Genomic DNA, 22,022 nt, shown 5'->3' on the forward strand with positions numbered 1-22,022 from the left:
AGTGTTAGTGACACTGCACACCCACTGCACTGCACAGCACTGTCACCTTTTACATTGATTCAGCGTCCAGACATTACCCTCCGCGATATCACTCACTCTATCCGTTACATTAGCCATCTCTGGGTTTCCAGGCCGGCAGCCCCAGGTGCTGTGTTGCGGAGTCGGGGCCTCTGGGGATCTGTGGCGCGGCTGTGGCGGGAGGCACTTCTGTGACATCACAGCGCAGAGGAGGCTCTGGGGCTTAGAGAGGTATGCAGCGCAAGGAGGGTTATGAAAGCCTTCCGCTGCACCGCTTTCATACACATCTATGGAGGTGGCCGCAGCAGCTTTTGTTCCACCTGCTCCGTGGCTAGGGAATGGGGATTGTTGATGCCGGAGGGGGCAGGCGGACTGGCAGCAGGACATAAGGGGTCACTCCGACCTGATCGTAGCTGTGCTAAATTAAAAGTAAAAAAGCATTGCACGGCAGCAATGCTTTTGTACTTGAAGAGTAACTCCCAGCCAGCGCAGCTCCTGCGGCTGGCCGGGAGTTACTCGCCGCTGTCCTGGTCGCAGCAGCTGCATGTGACGTCACGGCAGCCGCTGCGGGGCCACCCACCTCACGGTTCGGCCACGCCTGCGTTGGCCGGACCGAGCCCATAAAACGGCGGCCAAATGCCGCCGTGTCCGCCCCCTCCCGCCCATGCGACCACCTCTTTCTGTCAATCAGGCAGAGGCGATCGCTAGGCAACGACAGCCGTCGGCTGTCAGCCATGCGCCGGCGCACTGCGGTGCCCAGCGCATGCGCAGTTCTGACCTGATCGCTGCATTGCGATGAACTGCAGCAAGCGATCAGGTCAGAATGACCCCCATAGGACGCTGCAGTAAAAGGTTTTTTTCCCCCTATCTACAGAGAAGAGACTTCCTGCAGATGCAGTGGCATACCCTCCAATTGTACCTTTTTGGCAGGTACAGTAACTTTTTTTTTTATTGGTCCTGTACTGATTTTTGGCTCTTGAAAGTATAGGAAAAGGCGCGTGGCCACGCCACTGTACCCATGACCACGCCCCCCTTTTCGAATTTGTACCGATTTTTATGTGTAATTGTTGGAGGGTGTGTTGCTGCAGATGCAGTGGGCCTATTTTGGGGTGTGGACCTATTTTGGGGTGCTGGACCTGGAGCTGCAGCTCCATCAGTCCCATGCTAATCCTGCTCTGGGAACAAACAGCAGCCAAAGGGCAGTGCCTCCCGTTGGATGTATAACCTGTGTGGGAGGGCATTTCTCACCCAATCACCTGTGGACTGGGTGTGATAGACCAGCTGCTAACCCAATGAGAGCTCCTAGCCACGCCCAGCGTTATCCAAAACATTCACAGAGAGACAGATCTGGGCTATTATATAGGAGACTAGGTGCTTCATCGCGCCCTACGGGTGCTCTTCACACCATCGTAAGGGGCTACGCCCCCTTAACCCCTGTACGCCATTCAATATATGTATTATATTAAGTATTACCTGCATTCCTAGTTTTGTGAGTGGTTAAATATTGCACAATGAAAGGGGCGTTGGATGGTGAAGGGGGCGTAGGCCCTTGCGACGGTGTGAACAGCGCCTGCAGGGCACACTGTACAGAATGCAGCAGGTGTGGGGGGGAACGCGGATGGGGTCGTGAGGCGCTGCGGGTGGTGGATGTGCGGGGGAGTGAGATCCGGAAGCGGTATGGGTGGGGGAGGGCGGGGGGTTTGGTGGGTAGGGAGGGGCAGGTACGGGGATCTGGGGGGTGAGTGAGGGGTTTCCAGAGGCGCTGCAGGTGGGGAAGGGGCGAGTGCGCCGCAGGAGGGGTAGGGGGTCCGGAAGCGACGCGCGTGGGGGAGGGGCAGGTGGTGGGGTGGGTGCGGCAAGATGGGGTCGGGAGGAGCAGCAGGTAGTGGAGGAGCGGGTGCAGTGGGGCCGTGCGGGTGGGGTAGGGGGTTCGGAAGAGATGTGTGTGGGGGTGCGGCAGATGGGGGAGGGGGTCCGGAGGCGTGCGGGTGGTTGAGGGGCGGGTGCAGCGGGGTGGGGTAGGGGGTCAGGATGTGCTGCGGGTGAGGGAGGGGCGGTTGCGGGGTTGACGGCGGCGATGGGGAGTGTGTCTGTAGAGGCTGTGGGTGAGGGGGGGTGGATGGGGGAGCTGTGGTTGGAGGGTCTGTGGTTGAGGGAGGGGCAGGGAGTGGGGGCCGTGGTTGGTGTAGGGGTCTGGAGGGGCCGCATGTGAGGGAGGGTGGGTGGTGCGGCGGATGGTGGAAGGGTTCAAAGGGCGCTACAGGTGGTGGATGGGTAGGTGCGGCGGGTATGGAGGGGCAGGTACGGGGATCTGGCGGATGGGGGAGGGGGTTCCGGAGGCGCTGCAGGTGGGGAAAGGGGCGAGTGCGCCGTGTGTGGGGGATGGGAAGGTGCGGCACATGGGGGAGGGGGTTGTGAGGCGCTGCGGGTGGTGGAGGGGCGGGTGCAGTGGGCAGGGTGTTGGGAGGTGGTGCGGGTTGGGAGGGGCGAGGGCGAGTGCGCTACGGGTTAGGTAGGGGTCCATAAGCGACGCGTGTGGGTGGAGGGGCAGGTGCGGGGGTGCGGCAGATGGGGAGGGGGGTCTGGAGGCGATGCGGGTGGTTGAGGGGTGGGTGCAGTGGGGCCGCGGGTGGGGTAGGAGGTGGTGCGGATGGGGGTGTGCGGTTGGGAGGTTCTGTGGATGAGGGAGGGGCAGCGGAGTGGGGGGCGCTGGGTGGTATAGAGGGTCTGGAGGCGCCGCGTGTGGGGGAGTGTCATGTGGTGGAGTGGCAGGTGCGTGGATGGTGGAAGGGTCCGAAGGCACTGGGTGGTGGATAGGCGGAGGTGCGGGGGTGCTGCAGGTGCGGTATGGGGTGAGGAGGCGCTGCGGGTGGGGGATGGGCGGCTGCGGGGGTTGACGGTGGGGGAGGGTGTCTGTACAGGCTGTGGGTGGAGGGGGGGGGGGGGAGTATGGGGGCTGTGATTGGGAGGGTCTGTGGTTGAGGGAGGGGCAGGGAGTGGGGGCCGTGGGTGGTGTAGGCGGTCTGGAGGCGCGGCATGTGGGGAAGGGGTGGTGGTGCAACGGATGGTGGAAGGAGCTGCAGGTGGAGGATGGGCGGGTGCGGGGGTGCGTAGGGGGTCAGGAGGCGCTGGGGGTGCTTGTCCATCAGCAGCAGCAGGGCCGCAGCCCACCCGGGTGCAGTGTCAGGGTAACTGTGTTGCGGGCACCCGGGGAGCACACCAGAGTGGGGTGTCCCCTGCTCCTGTGTGAGGCGCTCTGCCTCACATTCCCCCCCCCCCCACCCCAGCCAGGCACATGTCCCCCTTCCCCCAGCCAGGCACATCTCTTCCCCAGCAGGCACATGTCCACCCCCCCCAGGCCAGGCACATCTCTTCCCCCAGCCAGGCACATCTCTTCCCCCAGCCAGGCACATCTCTTCCCCCAGCCAGGCACATGTCCCCCCCCCCCCCCCCCCGCTCCCCCTGTCAGGCACTTCTCCCTCGGCTGCCGCTGTGCCGCACATCTCCCCCTTCCCCCCCCCCCCCCCCCGCGAGGCACATGTCCCCCGCCAGCCGCACCTTCTGCCCTCTGCAGGCACATCTCCCCACAGGCACCAGGCAAATTCCCCCCCCCCCCCACCCCCCCAGGCAGCCGGGGACCCGCTGTACCTGGAGGACCGGGACCGAGGGCTGTGCCGGCAATAGGAGCGCTGTGCAGGGTTGCCTCTCTCCTCGCTGGGGCAGACGGCAGGGGAGAGGCGCCGGGCTCAGGCGGGAGCGGGAGTGACAGGCGCTCGGCTTCAGACAGAGAGTCGCCTCACGTCTTTGGCGCGGGACGATGGAAGACTGGGGGAGATGTGCGCCGAGAAGGTGCATGGTGTGTGACGTCACTGATCTGCATACAGTCGCTTAGCCCATCTGTGACTCCACCCAGCGTTACGCCAGCACAGAGTCACAGACTTGGCTAATATATAGGAGATTATTATGCTGTGTTTTCCGTTTCACCACCATGCTATGCAGTAATACTGTAGGGTACTGTGCCACCCTATTGCCCCATGGCGGGCATTAATAAAACACTGACAAGCAAATCCTTTGAAAGAATTGCACAAGCCTCTCCTGGCTTACCTATTAGCCAGGTAATGACTGAGGCCCTCAGTCCGAGTTGATCACTCGCTAGCTGCTTTTAGCAGCCGTGCAAACGCTAAGCCGCCGCCCTCTGGGAGTGTATTTTAGCTTAGCAGAAGTGCGAACGAAAGGATTGCAGTGCTGCTACAAAAAAAATATTGTGCAGTTTCTGAGCAGCTCCAGACCAACTCAGCGCTTGCGATCACTTCAGACTATTTAGTTCCTGTTTTGACGTCACGAACACGCCCAGCGTTCGGCCAGCCACGCTTGCGTTTCCCCAGGCACGCCTGCGTTTGTATCTGACACGCATGTGTTTTTTAACACACTCCCCGAAAACGGTCAGTTACCTCCCAGAAACGCCCACTTCCTGTCAATCACTCTGCGGCCAGCAGTGTGACTGTAAAGCTTCGCTAGACCTTGTGTGAAACTACTTCGGCTGTTGTGAAAGTACGTTGCGCATGCACATTGCGCCGTATATGCATGCGCAGAAGTGACGCTTTTTTGCCTAAACGCTGCGCAGCAAAACAAAAAACAGCTAGCGTACAACTCAGAATGACCACGCTGAATCATGTATTAATATGTGTGTATATACAGTAAGGTCCATAAATATTGGAAATTCGACACAATTCTCATATTTTGAGCTCTATACACTACCACAATGGATTTGAAATGAAACAAAGAAGATGTGCTTTAACTGCAGACTTTCTACTTTAATTGGAGGTTATTTACATCCAAATCAGGTGAACGGTGTAGGAATTACAACGGTTTCTATAGGTGCCTCCCACTTTTTAACTTTTTAAGGGACCAAATGTAATGGGACAAACTAAACAATCCTAAATCAAACTTTCACTTTTTAATACTTTGTTGCAAATCCTTTGCAGTCAATTTCAGCCTGAAGTCTGGAACGCATAGACATCACCAGACGCTGGGTTTCATCCCTGGTGATGCTCTGCCAGACCTCTACTGCAAATGTCTTCAGTTCCTGCTTGTTCTTGGGGCATTTTCCCTTCAGTTTTGTCTTCAAGTGAAAAGCATGCTCACTCAAATTCAGGTCAGGTGATTGACTTGGCAATTGCATAACATTCCACTTATTTGCCTTAAAAAACTTTCTCTTTGGTTGCTTTCGCAGTATGCTTCGGGTCATTGTCCATCTGCACTGTGAAGCGCCGTCCAATGAGTTCTGAAGCATTTGACTGAATATCAACAAATAATATTGCCCGAAACACTTCAGGATTCATCCTGCTGCTTTTGTCAGCAGTCACATTATCAATAAATACAAGTGAATCAGTTCCATTGGCAGCCATACATGCCCACGCCATGACACTACCGGTATCCGGACTCCAGGTCGACAGCACAAAGGTCGACACACTTTAGGTCGACGCCAATTGGTCGACGTGGTCAAAAGGTCGACAGGAACAAGGTCGACATGGAAAAAGGTCGACCTGAGTTTTTCACGATTTTTTTCTTTTTTTGAACCTTTTCATACTTAACGATCCACGTGGACTACGATTGGAACGGTAAAGTGTGCCGAGCGAAGCGGTAGCGGAGCGAAGGCACCATGCCCGAAGCATGGCGAGCGGAGCGAGCCATGCGGGGGGACGCGGTGCACTAATTGGGGTTCCCGGTCACTCTACGAAGAAAACGACACCAAAAAAACATAAAAAACTCATGTCGACCTTTTTCCATGTCGACCTTTTGTCCATGTCGACATTTTGTCCATGCCGACCTAAGGTGTGTCGACCAATTGGCGTCGACCTAAAGTGTGTCGACCTTTGTGCTGTCGACCCTGAGTCCCAGACCCACACTACCACCACCATGCTTCACTGATGAGGTGGTATGTTTTGGATCATGAGCAGTTCCTTTCCTTCTCCATACTATTCTCTTCCCATCACTCTGGTACAAGTTGATCTTTGTCTCATCTGTCCATAGGATGTTGTTCCAGAACTGTAAGGGCTTTTTTAGATGTTGTTTGGCAAACACTAATCTGGTCTTCCTGATTTTGTGGCTCACCAATGGTTTACATCTTGTGGTGAACCCTCTATATTCACTCTTGTGAAGTCTTCTCTTGATTGTTGACTTTGACACATATACACCTACCTCCTGGAGAGTGTTCTTGATCTGGGCAACTGTTGTGAATGGGGTTTTTCTTCACCAGGGAAATCACTCTTCTGTCATCCACCACAGTTGTTTTCCTTGGTCTTCCGGGTCTTTTGGTGTTGCTGAGCTCTCCGGTGCGTTCTTTCTTTTTAAGAATGTTCCAAACAGTTGATTTGGTCACACCTAATGTTTTTGCTATCTCTCTAATGGGTTGTTTTGATTTTTCAGCCTAATGATGGCTTGCTTCACTGATAGTGGCAGCTCTTTGGATCTCATATTGAGAGTCAACAGCAACAGATTCCAAATGCAAATTTCACACCTGGAATCTACTCCAGACCTTTTACCTGCTCAATTGATGATGAAATAACGAGGGAATAGCCCACTCCTGTCCATGAAATAGCTTTTGAGTCGATTGTCCCATTACTTTTGGTCCCTTAAAAGGTGGGAGGCACATATAGAAACCGTTGTAATTCCTACACCGTTCACCTGATTTGGATGTAAATACCCTCAAATTAAAGCGAAAAGTCTGCAGTTAAAGCACACCTTGTTTATTTCATTTCAAATCCATTGTGGTGGTGTATAGAGCCCAAAATATGAGCATTGTGTCGATGTCCCAATATTTATGGACCTGACTGTGTGTATGTATGTATGTATATATATATGTGTGTGTGTGTGTGTGTGTGTGTGTGTGTGTGTGTGTGTGTGTGTGTGTGTGTGTGTGTGTGTGTGTGTATATATATATGTTTTTACTTAATCTTTTACCTGTGTGTTTTAAAATTTCTTTATCTGGAAATTTTATGTATTTTATTTATACGTGCTATTAAACTGTTTGTTCAAATTTTATATTTTTTGGCTTATAAATCTCAGATTTCAGTACACTCACACAACATTGGTCGCCGGTACCCTTATCCCCCCACTGTATATATATATATATATATATATATATATATATATACAGGTTGAGTATTCCTTATCCAAAATGCTTGGGACCAGAGGTATTTTGGATATCAGATTTTTCCGTATTTTGGAATAATTGCATACCATAATGCGATATCATGGTGATGGGACCTAAATCTAAGCACAGAATGCATTTATGTTACATATACACCTTATACACACAGCCTGAAGGTCATTTTAGCCAATATTTTTTATAACTTTGTGCATTAAACAAAGTGTGTCTACATTCACACAATTTATTTATGTTCATATACACCTTATACACACAGCCTGAAGGTCATTTAATACAATATTTTTAATAACCCTGTGGATTAAACAAAGTTTGTGTACATTGAGCCATCAAAAAACAAAGGTTTCACTATCTCAGTCTCACTCAAAAAAGTCTGTATTTCGGAATATTCCGTATTTCAGAATATTTGGATATGGGATACTCAACCAGTATATATATATATTGTGTATACATGTAATAGGGTGTGTGAGGGAGAGTGACAACTAATTTCTCAATGTTCTATCTCTGGAGTGATTACAGCTGTGCAGGAACAATATGTTACATGTGGCGCAGCTTACATCCCAGAGAAATGCCTATGTAACTTGTTTGCACCGCGCCGTCTCCAATACAATTTTTATTTTATCAGGACAAACATTTCACCAATAAACAGCAGCTGTAATCTGTTCCCTGAATTCACTTTGATAACTTTCCCATTACAGATAGTATTGCCCACGTCAGGAGCAGAAGACAGATGATATTTAAAGCATCTCTGTTCTCACAGCCCTGACATCGCACCAGGCTTTCCCCTTAAACAACGACGAGAGAAAAATCAATAAAACGTCTTTTTTCCCTTCCTTGTAAAATGACTTAGTATTGACAAATAGAACCAGACCTCGCGCTATTGATCTTTTTATTTTTATGTAAAATCACAGAGGGTTGAGAAAATGAATCGTCTGGTTTCCAGTGAAACGGAACGCAACCTGGCGTACGCCGCACCGGAGGAAATGTGTTCATGGTTGAAGGTGCTTATGTTTTTAATTTTCTTTTTTTGAACTTTTTTTGTTTTATTCAGGAAATAGATCTGTACAGACTGAACAGCCAGGATAAGCTGGGGCTGACAGTATGCTACAGGACAGATGATGAGGAGGACACAGGAATATATGTCAGTGAGGTAAGAGCATAGGAGATTACTGACATGAAACCTATCCGGTATTGTCTCATGTATAATATGGGAACTGCCCCAGGGGTCGCAGACCTGTTATTGGAGATGAACACTTAAAAGGGAGCTGCAGGTGTGTCTGTTGTGATTGTCATACAGCATTTTAGATAGTAGGTTTAAAGGGGATATCCTCCCTAATATTTATCAGGAGCAGCTGAAGGTGGGTATAGGAAAGGTTCTGCGTCTGACTGTTGTCACTTTTTAGACTTTTACATTAAAGTAAGCACGTATCTAGGCTTACCATGCTATCCCTTTAAACTGGGACGCTCGTGAATTACACAGGTTCCGTGGCTGGCTGACTTCAAGCCTGCATTTCACCTGGTTTTTATCAGCCACAGAACCTGTGTAATTTATGAGTGTCCCGATTTAAAGGGATATTAGGTAAGCCTACACATATCTATATTGTACAGCCATCCTGTTGATTCAGAGTTTCACAGACTCCACCATTGCAGTCCAGGTTTTAAGGAGATCCATGCTTGGGCACAGGTGGCTTAATTAGTATCTCAGTCAATTTGATGTAACCATTTGGAGTCAAGCATGAATAATCTTAAAACCTGGACTATAATGATGGAGTTGGGGAATCTCTGTGTTCATACCTGCACCATGCTGAGGAGACCATTCCAGTAATTAATAGGAAGATATGGAGATGGTTTGCAGAGGATCTTGTGATAAGGCTGTTGATGCAGTAGGGCAAGATGACTTGTAATATATACTTACCAGACGTCCTGGCCACAGAGATTGGACGCTGTACAATCCTGCAAACTTATACAGCATGTGACCAACACAACAAGACCAGTGCTGTTAGTAGAGTGGGGTCGGCAGAGTCAGGGTAAACAGAAGTAGACAGTTCTGTGTCACCATTCCCCCCCCCCCCCCCCCCCAGCTCCTGAATTGATATAAGCCATGCCTTCGACATACTCAAAACTCAAACTGCCTGACAACTCTAAAGGAGAACCAAGAGCAGCTATTTTCTTAGTAAATAGTTCTTTGACTTCTGTCTCCGTCTCATGCACTGTAAGAAGACAACGGTTTTCCCTTTTATGAACCCATGTAGCTGTCAGATGTATCTGCTTCCCTCACCAGTCCTATTACTGTAAGTTCAGGGCTCATTAGCGCTGAGTTTTCTCCTGGAATTAGCAAGTCTTTATGTAAATTACTAGTTAATTGTATTTGGTTCTTTTATCAGCCTGTTACAGCAAAATGTATTAATTGTCAATTATAAAATGAAGTGCTTATTTGTGTCTTTCAGATTGACCCGAATAGCATTGCTGCTAAAGATGGGCGGATCAGAGAGGGCGACCGGATAATACAAGTAAGATGAAAAATTATTTTGGCCAGAATTACACCGAACAGCAGATCCTCTAAGCAGCCTCTTGGGGGGCAATGAGAGCGGTTTTCACCCAGGCTACTCTTATATTTACAGATAAGGGCATAAGATTTCCATATTTAAGTAGTAATGCTAGCCATACATCAGACCAACTTTTCTCCAACACTCCAAACTTCCAACCATCCAACTTGTCTGTTCAACTAAAACAGTGCTCCACACATCTCACCAACTTTTTATCAGTGCTCCACACATCTAACCAACTTTTTATCAGTGCTCCACACATCTAACCAACTTTTTATCAGTGCTCCACACATCTAACCAACTTTCCAACAGTGCTCCACACATCTAACCAACTTTCCAACAGTGCTCCACACATCTAACCAACTTTCCAACAGTGCTCCACACATCTAACCAACTTTCCAACAGTGCTCCACACATCTAACCAACTTTCCAACAGTGCTCCACACATCTAACCAACTTTCCAACAGTGCTCCACACATCTAACCAACTTGTCATCAGACCAACCAACCTGCCAACTTCTGTCCAACTTGTGGTGTCACCAAAGTAGGCGGACAGTGCCTGCCTACAGTACTTCAGGTTTTTTTTTAACTCAAAACATGCACCCTCACATCTCGCTGGTGCTGGAAGGATGCTGGCGGCGGTGAGGTGGATGGTATCTGCAGCCGGCGTGGGACAGAGGCTGGCGGCTCGTGCGGGAAGGATGCTGGTGGTGGTGAGGTGGATGGTACCTACGGCCGGCGCGGGGAAGAGGCTGGCGGCTGGTGCCCCCACCCCGCTTCCTGAGCATCCCCCTTGCCCAACCTGCATCGCAGACACTCCCCCTGCAGCATGCACACGCCCCAGCAGCACACATACCCACAGAACGAGCACACACCTGCAGCACAAACACACACAACCCTGCAGCAGCACACACACACCCCCGCAGCTGGTGCACTACCTGCTGTGCTCTGCAGCATGGCCAGGGACAGAGCGCTGCAGCAGATGCGGCCAGCTCAGGCTAAATATCGCAGGCTGTTACTTCCTTATCCCGCAACACTGACTGTAGATGGAGCAGTGAGCTGCTGACCCTGGTTCTCCTCCGGCCGCCGATGCCGCAGCTGTCCGCTCCGCTACCGGGGGACAGGGGCAGACTGCACCCGCTGCCCTTGGTTCTCCGCCAGCCGCTGCTGCCCCTGACCTCCCGCCCCGCTGACTGGAGTCTCGGTGTGACAGGGGCAACCTGCACCCTCTGCCCCTGGTTATCCGCCAGCCGCCGCGGCCCCTGACCTCTCGCTCCGCTGCCCGCTGACAGGGGTCTCGATGTGACAGGGGCAGCCTGCACCCATTGCCTCTGGTTCACCGCCAGCCGCCGCTGCCCCTGACCTCCCGCTCCGCTGCCCGCTGACAGGGGTCTCGGTGTGACAGGGGCAGCCTGGCAACAGTGAAGTACTGCCACCGCTGCCCCTGGTTCTTCGCCAGCTGTTTCAGCAGCTTCAGATTACACTACAGGGGCAGCACGGCAGCAGTGATGGACTGCTGCAGCTGCCCCTGAACCTCCTCCCGGCTCCTGCTGCCGGGGATCATGAGCAGCCCAGCTGGCAGTGATGGGGAACAAGTAGGCGGACACTGTCGGTCAGTGTCCGCCTACTTATCGTTCAGTTGGGGGGAAAGTTCCCCGTACACTTGAACGATTAGTTGAAAAATCAAACAGGTTTGATTTTCCCAACTAGTTGGACAAACCGTTTCTGGCCGTTTTTTAGAGTGTGGGAGCAAACGGTTGATAATCGTTTCCTCCCACACACTGCCAGATTATCGTTCCAACCAGCCAACTAGTTGACTGGTTGGAACAATATCGTCCTGATGTATGGCTAGCATAAGTGGTTGTATGGCAGTTTACATGGTTGCACATCACACAGCAGATTTCCCTTAAAACTTTATGGGTTGTGAATTAAAATATAGACAGTATATAGAGAGACAGTCAATAGTTCAACACCAGATGGTCGACAGTCAAAAGGTCAGCAGGTTTAATTGGTCGACATGGGTTTAGGTCGACAGGGTCAAAAGGTCATCATGTTAATGGTCAACGTGTTTTTGCTTTGATATTTTAACTCTTCCCATAGTGACTAACATTAACCCTCCCCTGGTGCCAACCCTATCCATCCACTAAGTACCTATCCTTAACTATTTCCTCTGGCAGCCTAACCCCCAAGTGCCTAACCTTCCCCTTCCGCAGTCGAACTCTCCCCCTGGTGCCTAACCCCAACCCTCCCCCTGGTGTCTAACCCTAATAGTCCACTTAGACAGCCTAACCCATGCCTTCCACTATGTGCCTAACCCTAACCTTCCCCTTCTGCAGCCTAACGCTAAGCCTCGCCCAAGTGCCCAACCCTAACCCTTCCCTTCCACAGCCTAACCCAACCCTCCCCCTGGTGTCTAACCCTAATAGTCCACTTACACGTCCTAACCCATGCCTTCCACTGTGTGCCTAACCTTCCCCTTCCACAGCCTAACGCTAAGCCTCGCCCAAGTGCTCAACCATAACCCTTCCCTTCCACAGCCTAACCCAACCCTCCCCCTGGTGCCTAAGCCAACCCACCCCCTGGTGTCTAACCTTAATAGTCCACTTACACCGCCTAACCCATGCCTTCCACTATGTGCCTAACCTTCCCCTTCCGCAGCCTAACGCTAAGCCTCGCCCAAGTGCCCAACCATAACCCTTCCCTTCCACAGCCTAACCCAACCCTCCTCCTTGTGTCTAACCCTAACAGCCCCCTTACACAGCCTAACCCATGCCTTCCACTATGTGCGTAACCCTAAAAATCTTGAAGAACCACATGTAGACCTTTTCTGTGTCGACCATTTCCATGTTGACCTTTTGACTTAGTTGACCTAAGTCCATGTCAACCATTTAACGGTTGACCTTTTGAGGCTGCCAACCTATTGACTGTTGTCCATCTGGTGTCAACCTATTGACTATCTATTTACTGTCTAGCATTCAGATACCAGCTTTAGCAGGAAGCAGTAATAACTATGAATACCTGCATTTGATGATTTATCATGAGTTGCTGCCTCTGTTTCCTTCTGGCTGATATTTTATTGTCTTGGTATTGCAATCTATAGAAACTTCTAAAGAGAAAAAGAGGGGTTGCCCATAGCAACAAACCAAATTCTATCAGTTTACTAGATAAATGGTAGCTGTAATCTGTTTGAGTTTATATGGGCAACATCTGCATTGTTCTCTTTAGACGGTTTGCTAAATCTACACCCAGCGTTAGTAATGCAGCAGACCTATAGCTTAGATTCCGCGGTATCTTTTTCCAGAGTAGGTGGCAGCATGCCTCGAGGGCAGAGCCTCAACCTATATCACACTTTTACCTCTTGCATGCCAGCTTGTTCAGTTTGGAGGAACACTGATTGACCCGCTCCCCAAACGGAGTTTCTGGTGAGGCTATCAGACTTCTGTTCTTGTGTTACAGATTAACGGCATCGATGTGCACAACCATGAAGAAGCAGTGGCCCTCCTTACAAGCGAAGACACGAAAAATGTTTTCTTGCTAGTGGCCAGGCCAGAATTACAGGTATTGTCCTACAGCTTAGGCTGGTGCCTCACAAGCACTTTCTGGACCTTGTTTTTATTCCCAGCCAAAATAAGGCTTGGGTGGAATCCACCATGCAACCTGAGCAGACATTGTCCAACTAGGTCACACTAAGAGTTCTGTAACATTGGCCCTCATTCCGAGTTGTTCGCTCGCTAGCTGATTTTAGCAGCATTGCATACGCTAGGCCGTCGCCCTCTGGGAGTGTATCTTAGCATAGCAGAATAGCGAACGAAAGATTAGCAGAACTGCTACTAAATAATTTGCTGCAGTTTCTGAGTAGCTCCAGACCTACTCCTAGACTGCGATCAGCTCGGTCCGTTTAGTTCCTGGTTTGATGTCACAAACACGCCCTGCGTTCGGCCAGCCACTCCCCCATTTCTCCAGACACTCCCGCGTTTTTCCCTGACACGCCTGCGTTTTTTAGCACACTCCCGGAAAACGCTCAGTTACCACCCAGACACTCCCCTTTGCTGTCAATCATTCACCGATCAGCAGAGCGACTGAAAAGCGTCGCACGAACACCAGCAAACACCAGCACCACGAACACCAGCTTTTGTGTTAAATAAATTAGCGCATGCGCTCTGCGTACCATGCGTATGCGCATTTAGCAACAAATCGTAGCATAGCGAAAATCGGCAACGAGCGAACAACTCGGAATGACCACCATTGTTAAAACAAAGTACAATGACGATGGCCCCATAACCATTAGCATGTTGTCGGGAATATGTTGGGATGGGTGCACGGGGGAGCTGACTGTGGAAATCTCCAGCGCAAATGTACATGGCTCGAAACCACTGTAATTTATGTTGCAATGTAACCTGACTGGAAATTAAAAGTAGAAGTCACCAGTAAGTACTGTGGCCATACAGAAGATACAAGGCTGCAAGTGATTATAAGTAACAATTTACATACATTCCTTATAATTCACTGACCGTTCTGCCCAAAGTGTCCTGGATACTCCTGAATTACAGGGAGCTCTTCTAGACTCTCGGAGACAGTACACCAGCCTCCCGGGTTCTGCCTACTTCACCAATGAAGTGGGCAGTCCGGGGACCGGATGACACAGTTAGCAGTTCCCACGTCTTCCCACCCCTCCAACCAAAACCCTCCTCTCCAGGAAGCAAGTATATTAAAATAGCACCTCTTATTTTAGTGAACGCTGATGTAACGTCGCCACAGTTTATACAGATATTATTAATATTACTGTCATTTATTTAGAAGCTGATGCAGAGTTAACGCAAATAGGACATAATGGCTCACACATTGCATGTACGGAACTAAATGCATATATTTGCACAAGGCAGATTTGTGTCCCAGTTAACACACTTGGTTTGATACCCGTCCCCATCATCAGCGCACACTGACGCCGGCCCTGTCATTTGTGCAATGACACGTGTGAAAGCAGGTGTACTTACACTTCCAACAGAATAAAATCAATTATATTTCCTAGGTGCTCGCAACCATGAATATACACATCCCTTAGGTATGGGGGAAGTTGGTCTATTTGTTCCTTCTTTCACTTCTCGGGATGTATCCACATGTATATGAAAGAGAATAGAATGCAACAAGATCCTCGTGTGATACAGTAAAATAATTGGGGTAATTCACACTATCATAAGGTAAGGACTGGTATAAATTATGGGGAAATCCCTGTACCCAAACACTCACAATCGTGCAAAGGGTACACATATATCAACTCAATTTCTCTGCAGTGGACTCATCCGTCACCAAGTGAACAAATAGATCAACTGCACCCATACCTAAGGGAAGTGTATATTCATGGTTGCGAGCGCCTAGGCCAGGGGTGGGGAACCTTTTTTCTACCGAGGGCCATTTGGATATTTACAAAATCCTTCAGGGGCCATACAAAAATTCTTAACTTAAAAAATTACCCTGCCCCCCAGTAGGTCTGCCCCTTAGGTACTGTGTGTGCGCGCCAAAAAAAATGGGTGCGGCCAGTTAAAATGGGACGTGATACACATATGCCCCCAATAGTGCAGTGCCAGATCCACAATTGCCCCCACAGTGCCAGGTATACAAATGCCCCTCACCGTGCCACGTATACAAATGCCCCCCCACAGTGCCAGGTATACATATGCCCCCACAGTGCCAGGTAAACAGATGCCCCCACAGTGCCAGGTATACAAATGCCCCCTACAGTGCCAGGTATATAGATGCCCCCGCAGTGCCAGGTTATACAGATGCTCCCCGCAGTGCCAGGTATACAGATGCTCCCCACAGTGCCAGGTATACAGATGCCCCCCACAATGCCAGGTATACAGATGCCCCCCACAGTGCCAGGTATATAAATGCCCCCACAGTGCCAGGTATACAGATGCCCCCCCACAGTGCCAGGTATGCAGATGCCCCCCACAGTGCCAGGTATACAAATGCCCCCCACAGTGCCAGGTATACAGATGTCCCCACAGTGCCAGGTATACAGATGCCCTCCACAGTGCCAGGTATACAGATGCCCCCACAGTGCCAGGTATACAGATGCCCCCCACAGTGCCAGGTATACAGATGCCCCCACAGTGCCAGGCATACAGATGCCCCCCACAGTGCCAGGTATACAGATGCCCCCCACAGTGCCAGGTATACAGATGCCCCCCACAGTGCCAGGCATACAGATGCCCCCCACAGTGCCAGGTATACAGATGCCCCCCACAGTACCAGGTATACAGATGCCCCCCACAGTGCCAGGTATACAGATGTCCCCCACAGTGCCAGGTATACAGATGTCCCCACAGTGCCAGGTATACAGAGGCTATGTCGGGCGGCGGCGTACAGGACTTCAAACCAGCCGCCGGTTCGAGAGCCAATCAGAGCTCGCGGACCGGCAGCCGCGGCTCCTGATTGGCTGCCGGTCCACAAGCTCTGATTGGCTCACGAACCGGCGGCTGGTTTGAAGTCCTACACGCCGCCACCCGACATAGCCGCGCTCTCCTCCCTGTCCTGACAGCTGAGACACGCTGCCGCCGGACTGAGTGGCGGCGTGTCTCACTGACAGAAGCGGGTGGGCCGGAGCAAACGGCTTCGCGGGCCTTATACGGCCCGCGGGCCGGAGGTTCCCCTCCCCTGGCCTAGGCTCTATCATTGATTTTTATTCTGTTGTATGCTGTTTATTTGGAATTGGATGTGATTCCATTTCATTTATACTGCTAAGGCCTGCTCGACAAGAGCGCAGAGAGATACATCAACGTATTCCAGTGTCCGTACTTACACTTCCGCCCAATTATGCATAGCGTGCAGTTCCGTCATGGCACCCTCTCTGAGCCCGGCCTATGTGCATCTGCCCCATCACTCCCCATCAGCTGCAACTGGAGATACTACTAAGCTGCCTGTAACCTTGCATCGCCCGCAGTTGAGTACGCTCGGCTCCAGAGCAATGCACAACTTGCATTTGCCATACTGACTGGCGTTCACCTCTGCATCACTGCCATAGTGGCTTCACAATGACCATAATTTGCCTATCATCTTATTATCTACACGGAGAACAGGACTTTGTAATAATATGATGAGTAACACAAGCAGACCAGATGCTTAAACTAATGCGCCAGGAATTATTTGGAAGATTGCGTTACTGCAGCTCAGGCAGGGAGGAGACAGGGCCCCAGCGGGGACTTATTTGTTCCAGGTACTGTTCCCTCTCCTACATCCTAATGTCATCCTTCTCTTGCTTCCCTGGCACACAGCTGGATGAAGGATGGATGGACGATGACAGAAATGATTTCCTCGATGATCTACACATGGACATGTTAGAGGAACAGCACCACCAAGCAATGCAATTTACAGCCAGCATGCTCCAGCAGGTACTGCTGTCAGCGTCTCTTGTCAGATCTGATATTCCGATTCCCGGCTCCCATTAAACGGATTAAACTAACCAGCCAGTGTAATGAATATATGAGGTTATGACTAGCAGGGGGGATTTGTCAAGAGCTGTACATTAAAGGCTCACAGGGGAGAGGATGATAAATTTTTCGGTGAAAACATTCCATTATTTTAGCTGGATGCGCTTAAGATAACTGGACTGACAGCTTGAAACGATCTGCCCGCTGGAGAGATTTGTAATATTCATTTGTGAGAGGGAGAAAATCGCTGTCTTTCTGAATAATTTCCTTGAAGTTCTAGCAGCAGCGTAACCCCAAGTGGGAGATAGGTTTGCACTACAGAGCTTAAAAGGGGAACTAATCCTAAAACAAAATCTGAGTATGTTTATACATTGTTAGCTTTTACTGTAGTTTGCATTGAATGCCAGGGCAGTTCTATTTATCTAGAACACAGGTTCTCAAACTCCGTCCTCAGTACCCCACACAGTGCATGTTTTGCAGGTCTCCTCACAGAATCACAAGTGACATAATTATCTCCACCTGTGGACCTTTTAAAATGTGTCAGTGAGTAATTAATACACCTGTGCACCTGCTGGGTTACCTGCAAAACATGCACTGTGTGGGGTCCTGAGGACCGAGTTTGAGAACCACTGATCTTGAACATAATTCAGAAGAAGTGTTTTATCACATTCGCCAAGCAGACAGTTATTTTTTTTTAGCAGATAAGACTGACGTGAAAGGCCATATGTGTGGAAGACCTATGAGGCAATGCTTTGCCCATTGGGATATGAGACAATGCCATGCACTTGACCTAACACGGGATAGCCACCTGCTGCTAGTTATCATTTTATAGACTGTATTGGCTAAATAATAGCTAGAATCTGATTGGTTGCTAGAGAAAACATCTCCACTAGGGATTGGACGTGAACACGCCCCCTGTTTAGGCCACACACCCATGCAGAACCCATGGCCCGCCCTGCTTTTTACGGCCCTGAGTACAGCCATACTGAATGTTGACATTATGACAATGTTTACATAATGTCCATATCAACATTTAGAGCATGTCGGCATTCGGAATATCAACATAACACACCACACCCGTCACTAGGTATACAGTATTTTACTGCTTAAAAAGTTTGAATTTTTTTTTTTTTTTTCAAAGTTAAAAATACAATGTTGATCTATAGATCTTACATCCAACATCAGTCCGTTATATAGCCAATGTGTAAGGATAGACCACTGGCAAAGCTTCATTTATTCTCATAGTTGTACTGGTATAATATTGATCTCATATGCAATCCAAACAGGTGTTTATTACGATATGAAAGCGTCGGCCTCACACCAGCTGGATCTCCCCAAATTGCTTACCCCAAAGAATTGTAGAATTATGCCCCCGTCTTGCTGTGCAGTGGTGTTAGAAGATTGTCATTTTCCGGCTTGTGTTTGATATATTTTTTATTTTTTTAGAAAAAACTTGAAGAAGACGGTGGAACCACGGACACTGCGACCATTCTGTCCAACCAGCTGGAGAAGGACAGCGGGGTTGGGCGCACAGATGAAAGCACCCGTAACGACGAGAGCTCGGAGCAGGAGAATATTGCCGATGATCACACGACATCCTCCAACACGCTTGGAAGTCAGAAGAAGCTCATGTACAGCCAGGATACTCTGGGCAGCGGAGACCTGCAGTTCAGCAACGAGTCTTTCATATCTGCAGATTGTACCGATGCCGACTTCTTGGGCATCCCCATGGACGAGTGTGAGAGGTTCCGAGAACTTCTCGAACTGAAATGCCAGGTGCAGAGCTCCAGCCAGCATGGTAAATATTACCAAACCAGCACCATGGAGACCAGTCGGAGCGACCAGGAAAGTGTAGACCATGAACTAGAGATGTTGAATGAGGAGTTACATAGCATCGAGCTCGAGTGTTTGAACATTGTCCGTGCACACAAAATGCAACAGCTGAAAGAGCAATACAGAGAGTCCTGGATGCTTCACAATAGCGGTTTTCACAATTACAACACGAGTATCGATGTGCGACAACACGAGCTCTCCGACATCACAGAACTGCCAGAGAAGTCAGACAAGGACAGCTCAAGTGCCTACAACACCGGGGAAAGCTGTCGTAGCACCCCTCTGACTTTAGAGATCTCTCCTGACAACTCATTGCGTAGGGCGGCAGATGTCCTCAACTGCCCAAATGTTGAAGGGGCAGCAATTAGCGCCTCCTCCGACGCATCTCAGAAGAGCTTGCGACAAAGCGGTGGCAGTCGAGAGTCCAGTCCCGCCAGGTACCTCCAACCTGCCCCGGACTCTGACCCCAGCAAACCAGCGGAAGTCAAAGACAAAAGAGCCAGCGACTTGGGTAAAAATCAGAGCGCGCCACCATATCGCCACTCGCCTTATAAACACGCCCACATCCCTGCACACGCACAGCACTATCAAAGCTACATGCAGCTCATCCAGCAGAAATCTGCGGTGGAGTACGCACAGAGCCAGATGAGCTTAGTGAGTATGTGTAAAGATCTACAAAACTCGTCGGAGCCCAGGATGGAATGGAAAGTGAAAGTACGGAGTGACGGAACGCGTTACATCACCAAGCGGCCAGTTAGAGACAAACTGCTACGAGAAAGGGCCATTAAGATCAAGGAAGAGAGGAGTGGGATGACGACCGATGATGACGCTATAAGCGAGATGAAAATGGGACGTTACTGGAGCAAAGAAGAGCGGAAACAGCACCTCCGCAAGGCCTCCGAGCAGAGGAAGAGAAAAGAGTTCATGATACAGAGCAGGCTGGATTGTTTGAAGGAGAAACAGACTGCAGAGGACACAAAGGAGGTCAGCATCATCGACCTTAGCCACAAAAAAATGATGAAGAAGCGCAATAAAAAGATTTTCGACAATTGGATGACAATACAAGAACTGCTAACACACGGAACAAAATCTCCTGACGGAACCCGAGTGTACAACTCGCTTCTCTCCGTCACAACTGTATAAAGTGTCCAAACTCATTTTACTGGTTTTGTAAATAAACTACCGCTGCGGTAGAATTCCCAGCCTCGTTCAATGTGGCAATTTTTTTTTTTTCTAACTCTAAGGTAATTACAGTCACTGTGTTAATAGTTTTTTGGGGGGAGGGGGGTTTGGAGGAAAATACACGATTATACATTTTACAGTGTCAAACTTGGACATAACCTCACTGAGGCTTACAACATAGTAACCAATCATTTGCAGCCAGCGCCTTTTGGGGCCCCGGACAGCAGAGGGCCCTAATTCCTGCTTTGCTAAAGGCAATCTGCAGTATTTCCTTATATCAACCGTAATTGTTTTTCATTACATATCTTGTACAGTTGTTAAATGTAATTGCCAAATAATCCCTTATTACACATATGTAACACATTTTTAATCTTTATCCATAATTAAACACCGCTTTTTTTTTTTGCCTGAAAACACAAAAGCAACTGCCAATATAAATATAATATTTTATAAAACTGTATTTTGTGATATTACTTTGCTGTTGTGTTTTTATATAAATCTGCCATACTATTTACAGTATCTACCATAACGGGATAACGCATAACATGCGAGCCAGCAGCCTACAGGTAACAGGAGCCAATCATTTTATGTATCAGTTCTTATTAAGGTAAAATTTTAAATATTTTTTTTTCCACAATTGCCTAGCTTTAACGAGGTCTTAAAGCTTGTCTGCGCCATCGTCAACACAGTCGCTTCTTTATAGAGAGAAACTTTTTTTCTGTCATTTTCTTTCAAGATTTGTTTGTACTGATATAAAAAAAATGCAGCTTGAAAAAAATCACAATTGGTTGCAAACATGGCAATGACAGAAAATAAATTATTGTTTTGTATCCACAATAGCCTAAAACGTGTTGATTTCCTTATTTTTTAGTTAATTATTAATTTTATAGCCATTTAAGGGACAGATGTACTAAGTCATGGAGAGAGATAAAGTACCAAACAATCAGCTCTGTAGTGTCATTTTTCAAACACAGCCTGCAGCATGACAGCTAGGAACTGACCTGTAATTTATCTCTTTCTACGTTATCACTCTTCAAGGAGCGGTCTTCAGTATGCCGGCTGTCGGGATCCCGGCGCACAGTATACCGGCGCCGGAATCCCGACAGCCGGCATACCTACAGCCGGCATACCGACACTTATTCTCCCTCGTGGGGGTCCACGACCCCCCTGGAGGGAGAATAACCGCGCCAGCAGCGTGGCGAGCGCAGCGAGCCCGCAAGGGGCTCATTTGCGCTCGCCACACTGTCGGTAAGCCGGCGGTCGGGCTCCCGGCGCCGGTATGCTGTTCGCCGGGAGCCCGGCCGCCGGCATACCATACCACACCCCTCTTCAAGGCTTAGTACATCTCCCCTTATATATATTAATATGATACGTCTAGCCCAGTGTTTCTCAAATTTGGGGGGAGATGTATAAAAGCTTGGATAGAGATAAAGTACTAAAACAGAATCTGTCATGTTACAGGCTGTGTTTAAAAAGGACAGTCAGGAGCTGATTGGTTGGCACTTTATCCATCTCCACTTTATATTAGGCCAAGTCTTGATACCTCTCCCCAAAAAACCCACAAAAACTGACTAGACCAGTGCTTCTCAAACTTGGCCCTCGAGAATTACAGAAGTAACATTTCAGGTTTTAAGGATATCCGTGCTTGAACACAGGTGGCTTAATTAGCACTTAAGTCATTTTGATTTAACTACCTGTGGTCAAGCATGGATATCCTCAAAACCTGGATTTTTACTTCTGTAATTCTTGAGGGCCACGTATGAGAAGCACAGGTCTCGGTGTTGGACTGGGGGTAACTCACCAAATACCAAATAGCTTTATCTAGCTTTAAAGAAAAAAGGAAACT

At 49.2% G+C, this 22,022-nt stretch overlaps 1 protein-coding gene across 3 annotated transcripts in view; it reads left to right on the forward strand.

Moving 5' to 3' along the window:
- The window catches only part of PDZRN3 (PDZ domain containing ring finger 3), a 369,995-nt gene extending 348,982 nt beyond the window's left edge, over positions 1-21,013 (forward strand). For all 3 annotated transcript variants that reach the window (XM_063941027.1, XM_063941028.1, XM_063941029.1), the window contains 5 exons: positions 8,238-8,336; positions 9,634-9,696; positions 13,188-13,289; positions 17,006-17,122; positions 18,608-21,013. In XM_063941027.1, coding sequence (XP_063797097.1) covers positions 8,238-8,336; positions 9,634-9,696; positions 13,188-13,289; positions 17,006-17,122; positions 18,608-20,137 — 1,911 coding nt within the window. In that variant the 3' untranslated portion in view covers positions 20,138-21,013. The remainder of the gene's footprint in view (positions 1-8,237; positions 8,337-9,633; positions 9,697-13,187; positions 13,290-17,005; positions 17,123-18,607) is intronic.
- Positions 21,014-22,022: the final 1,009 nt, after the last annotated feature.

This window comes from Pseudophryne corroboree, chromosome 9, assembly GCF_028390025.1.
Source record: "Pseudophryne corroboree isolate aPseCor3 chromosome 9, aPseCor3.hap2, whole genome shotgun sequence".
Lineage (NCBI taxonomy): Eukaryota > Metazoa > Chordata > Amphibia > Anura > Myobatrachidae > Pseudophryne > Pseudophryne corroboree.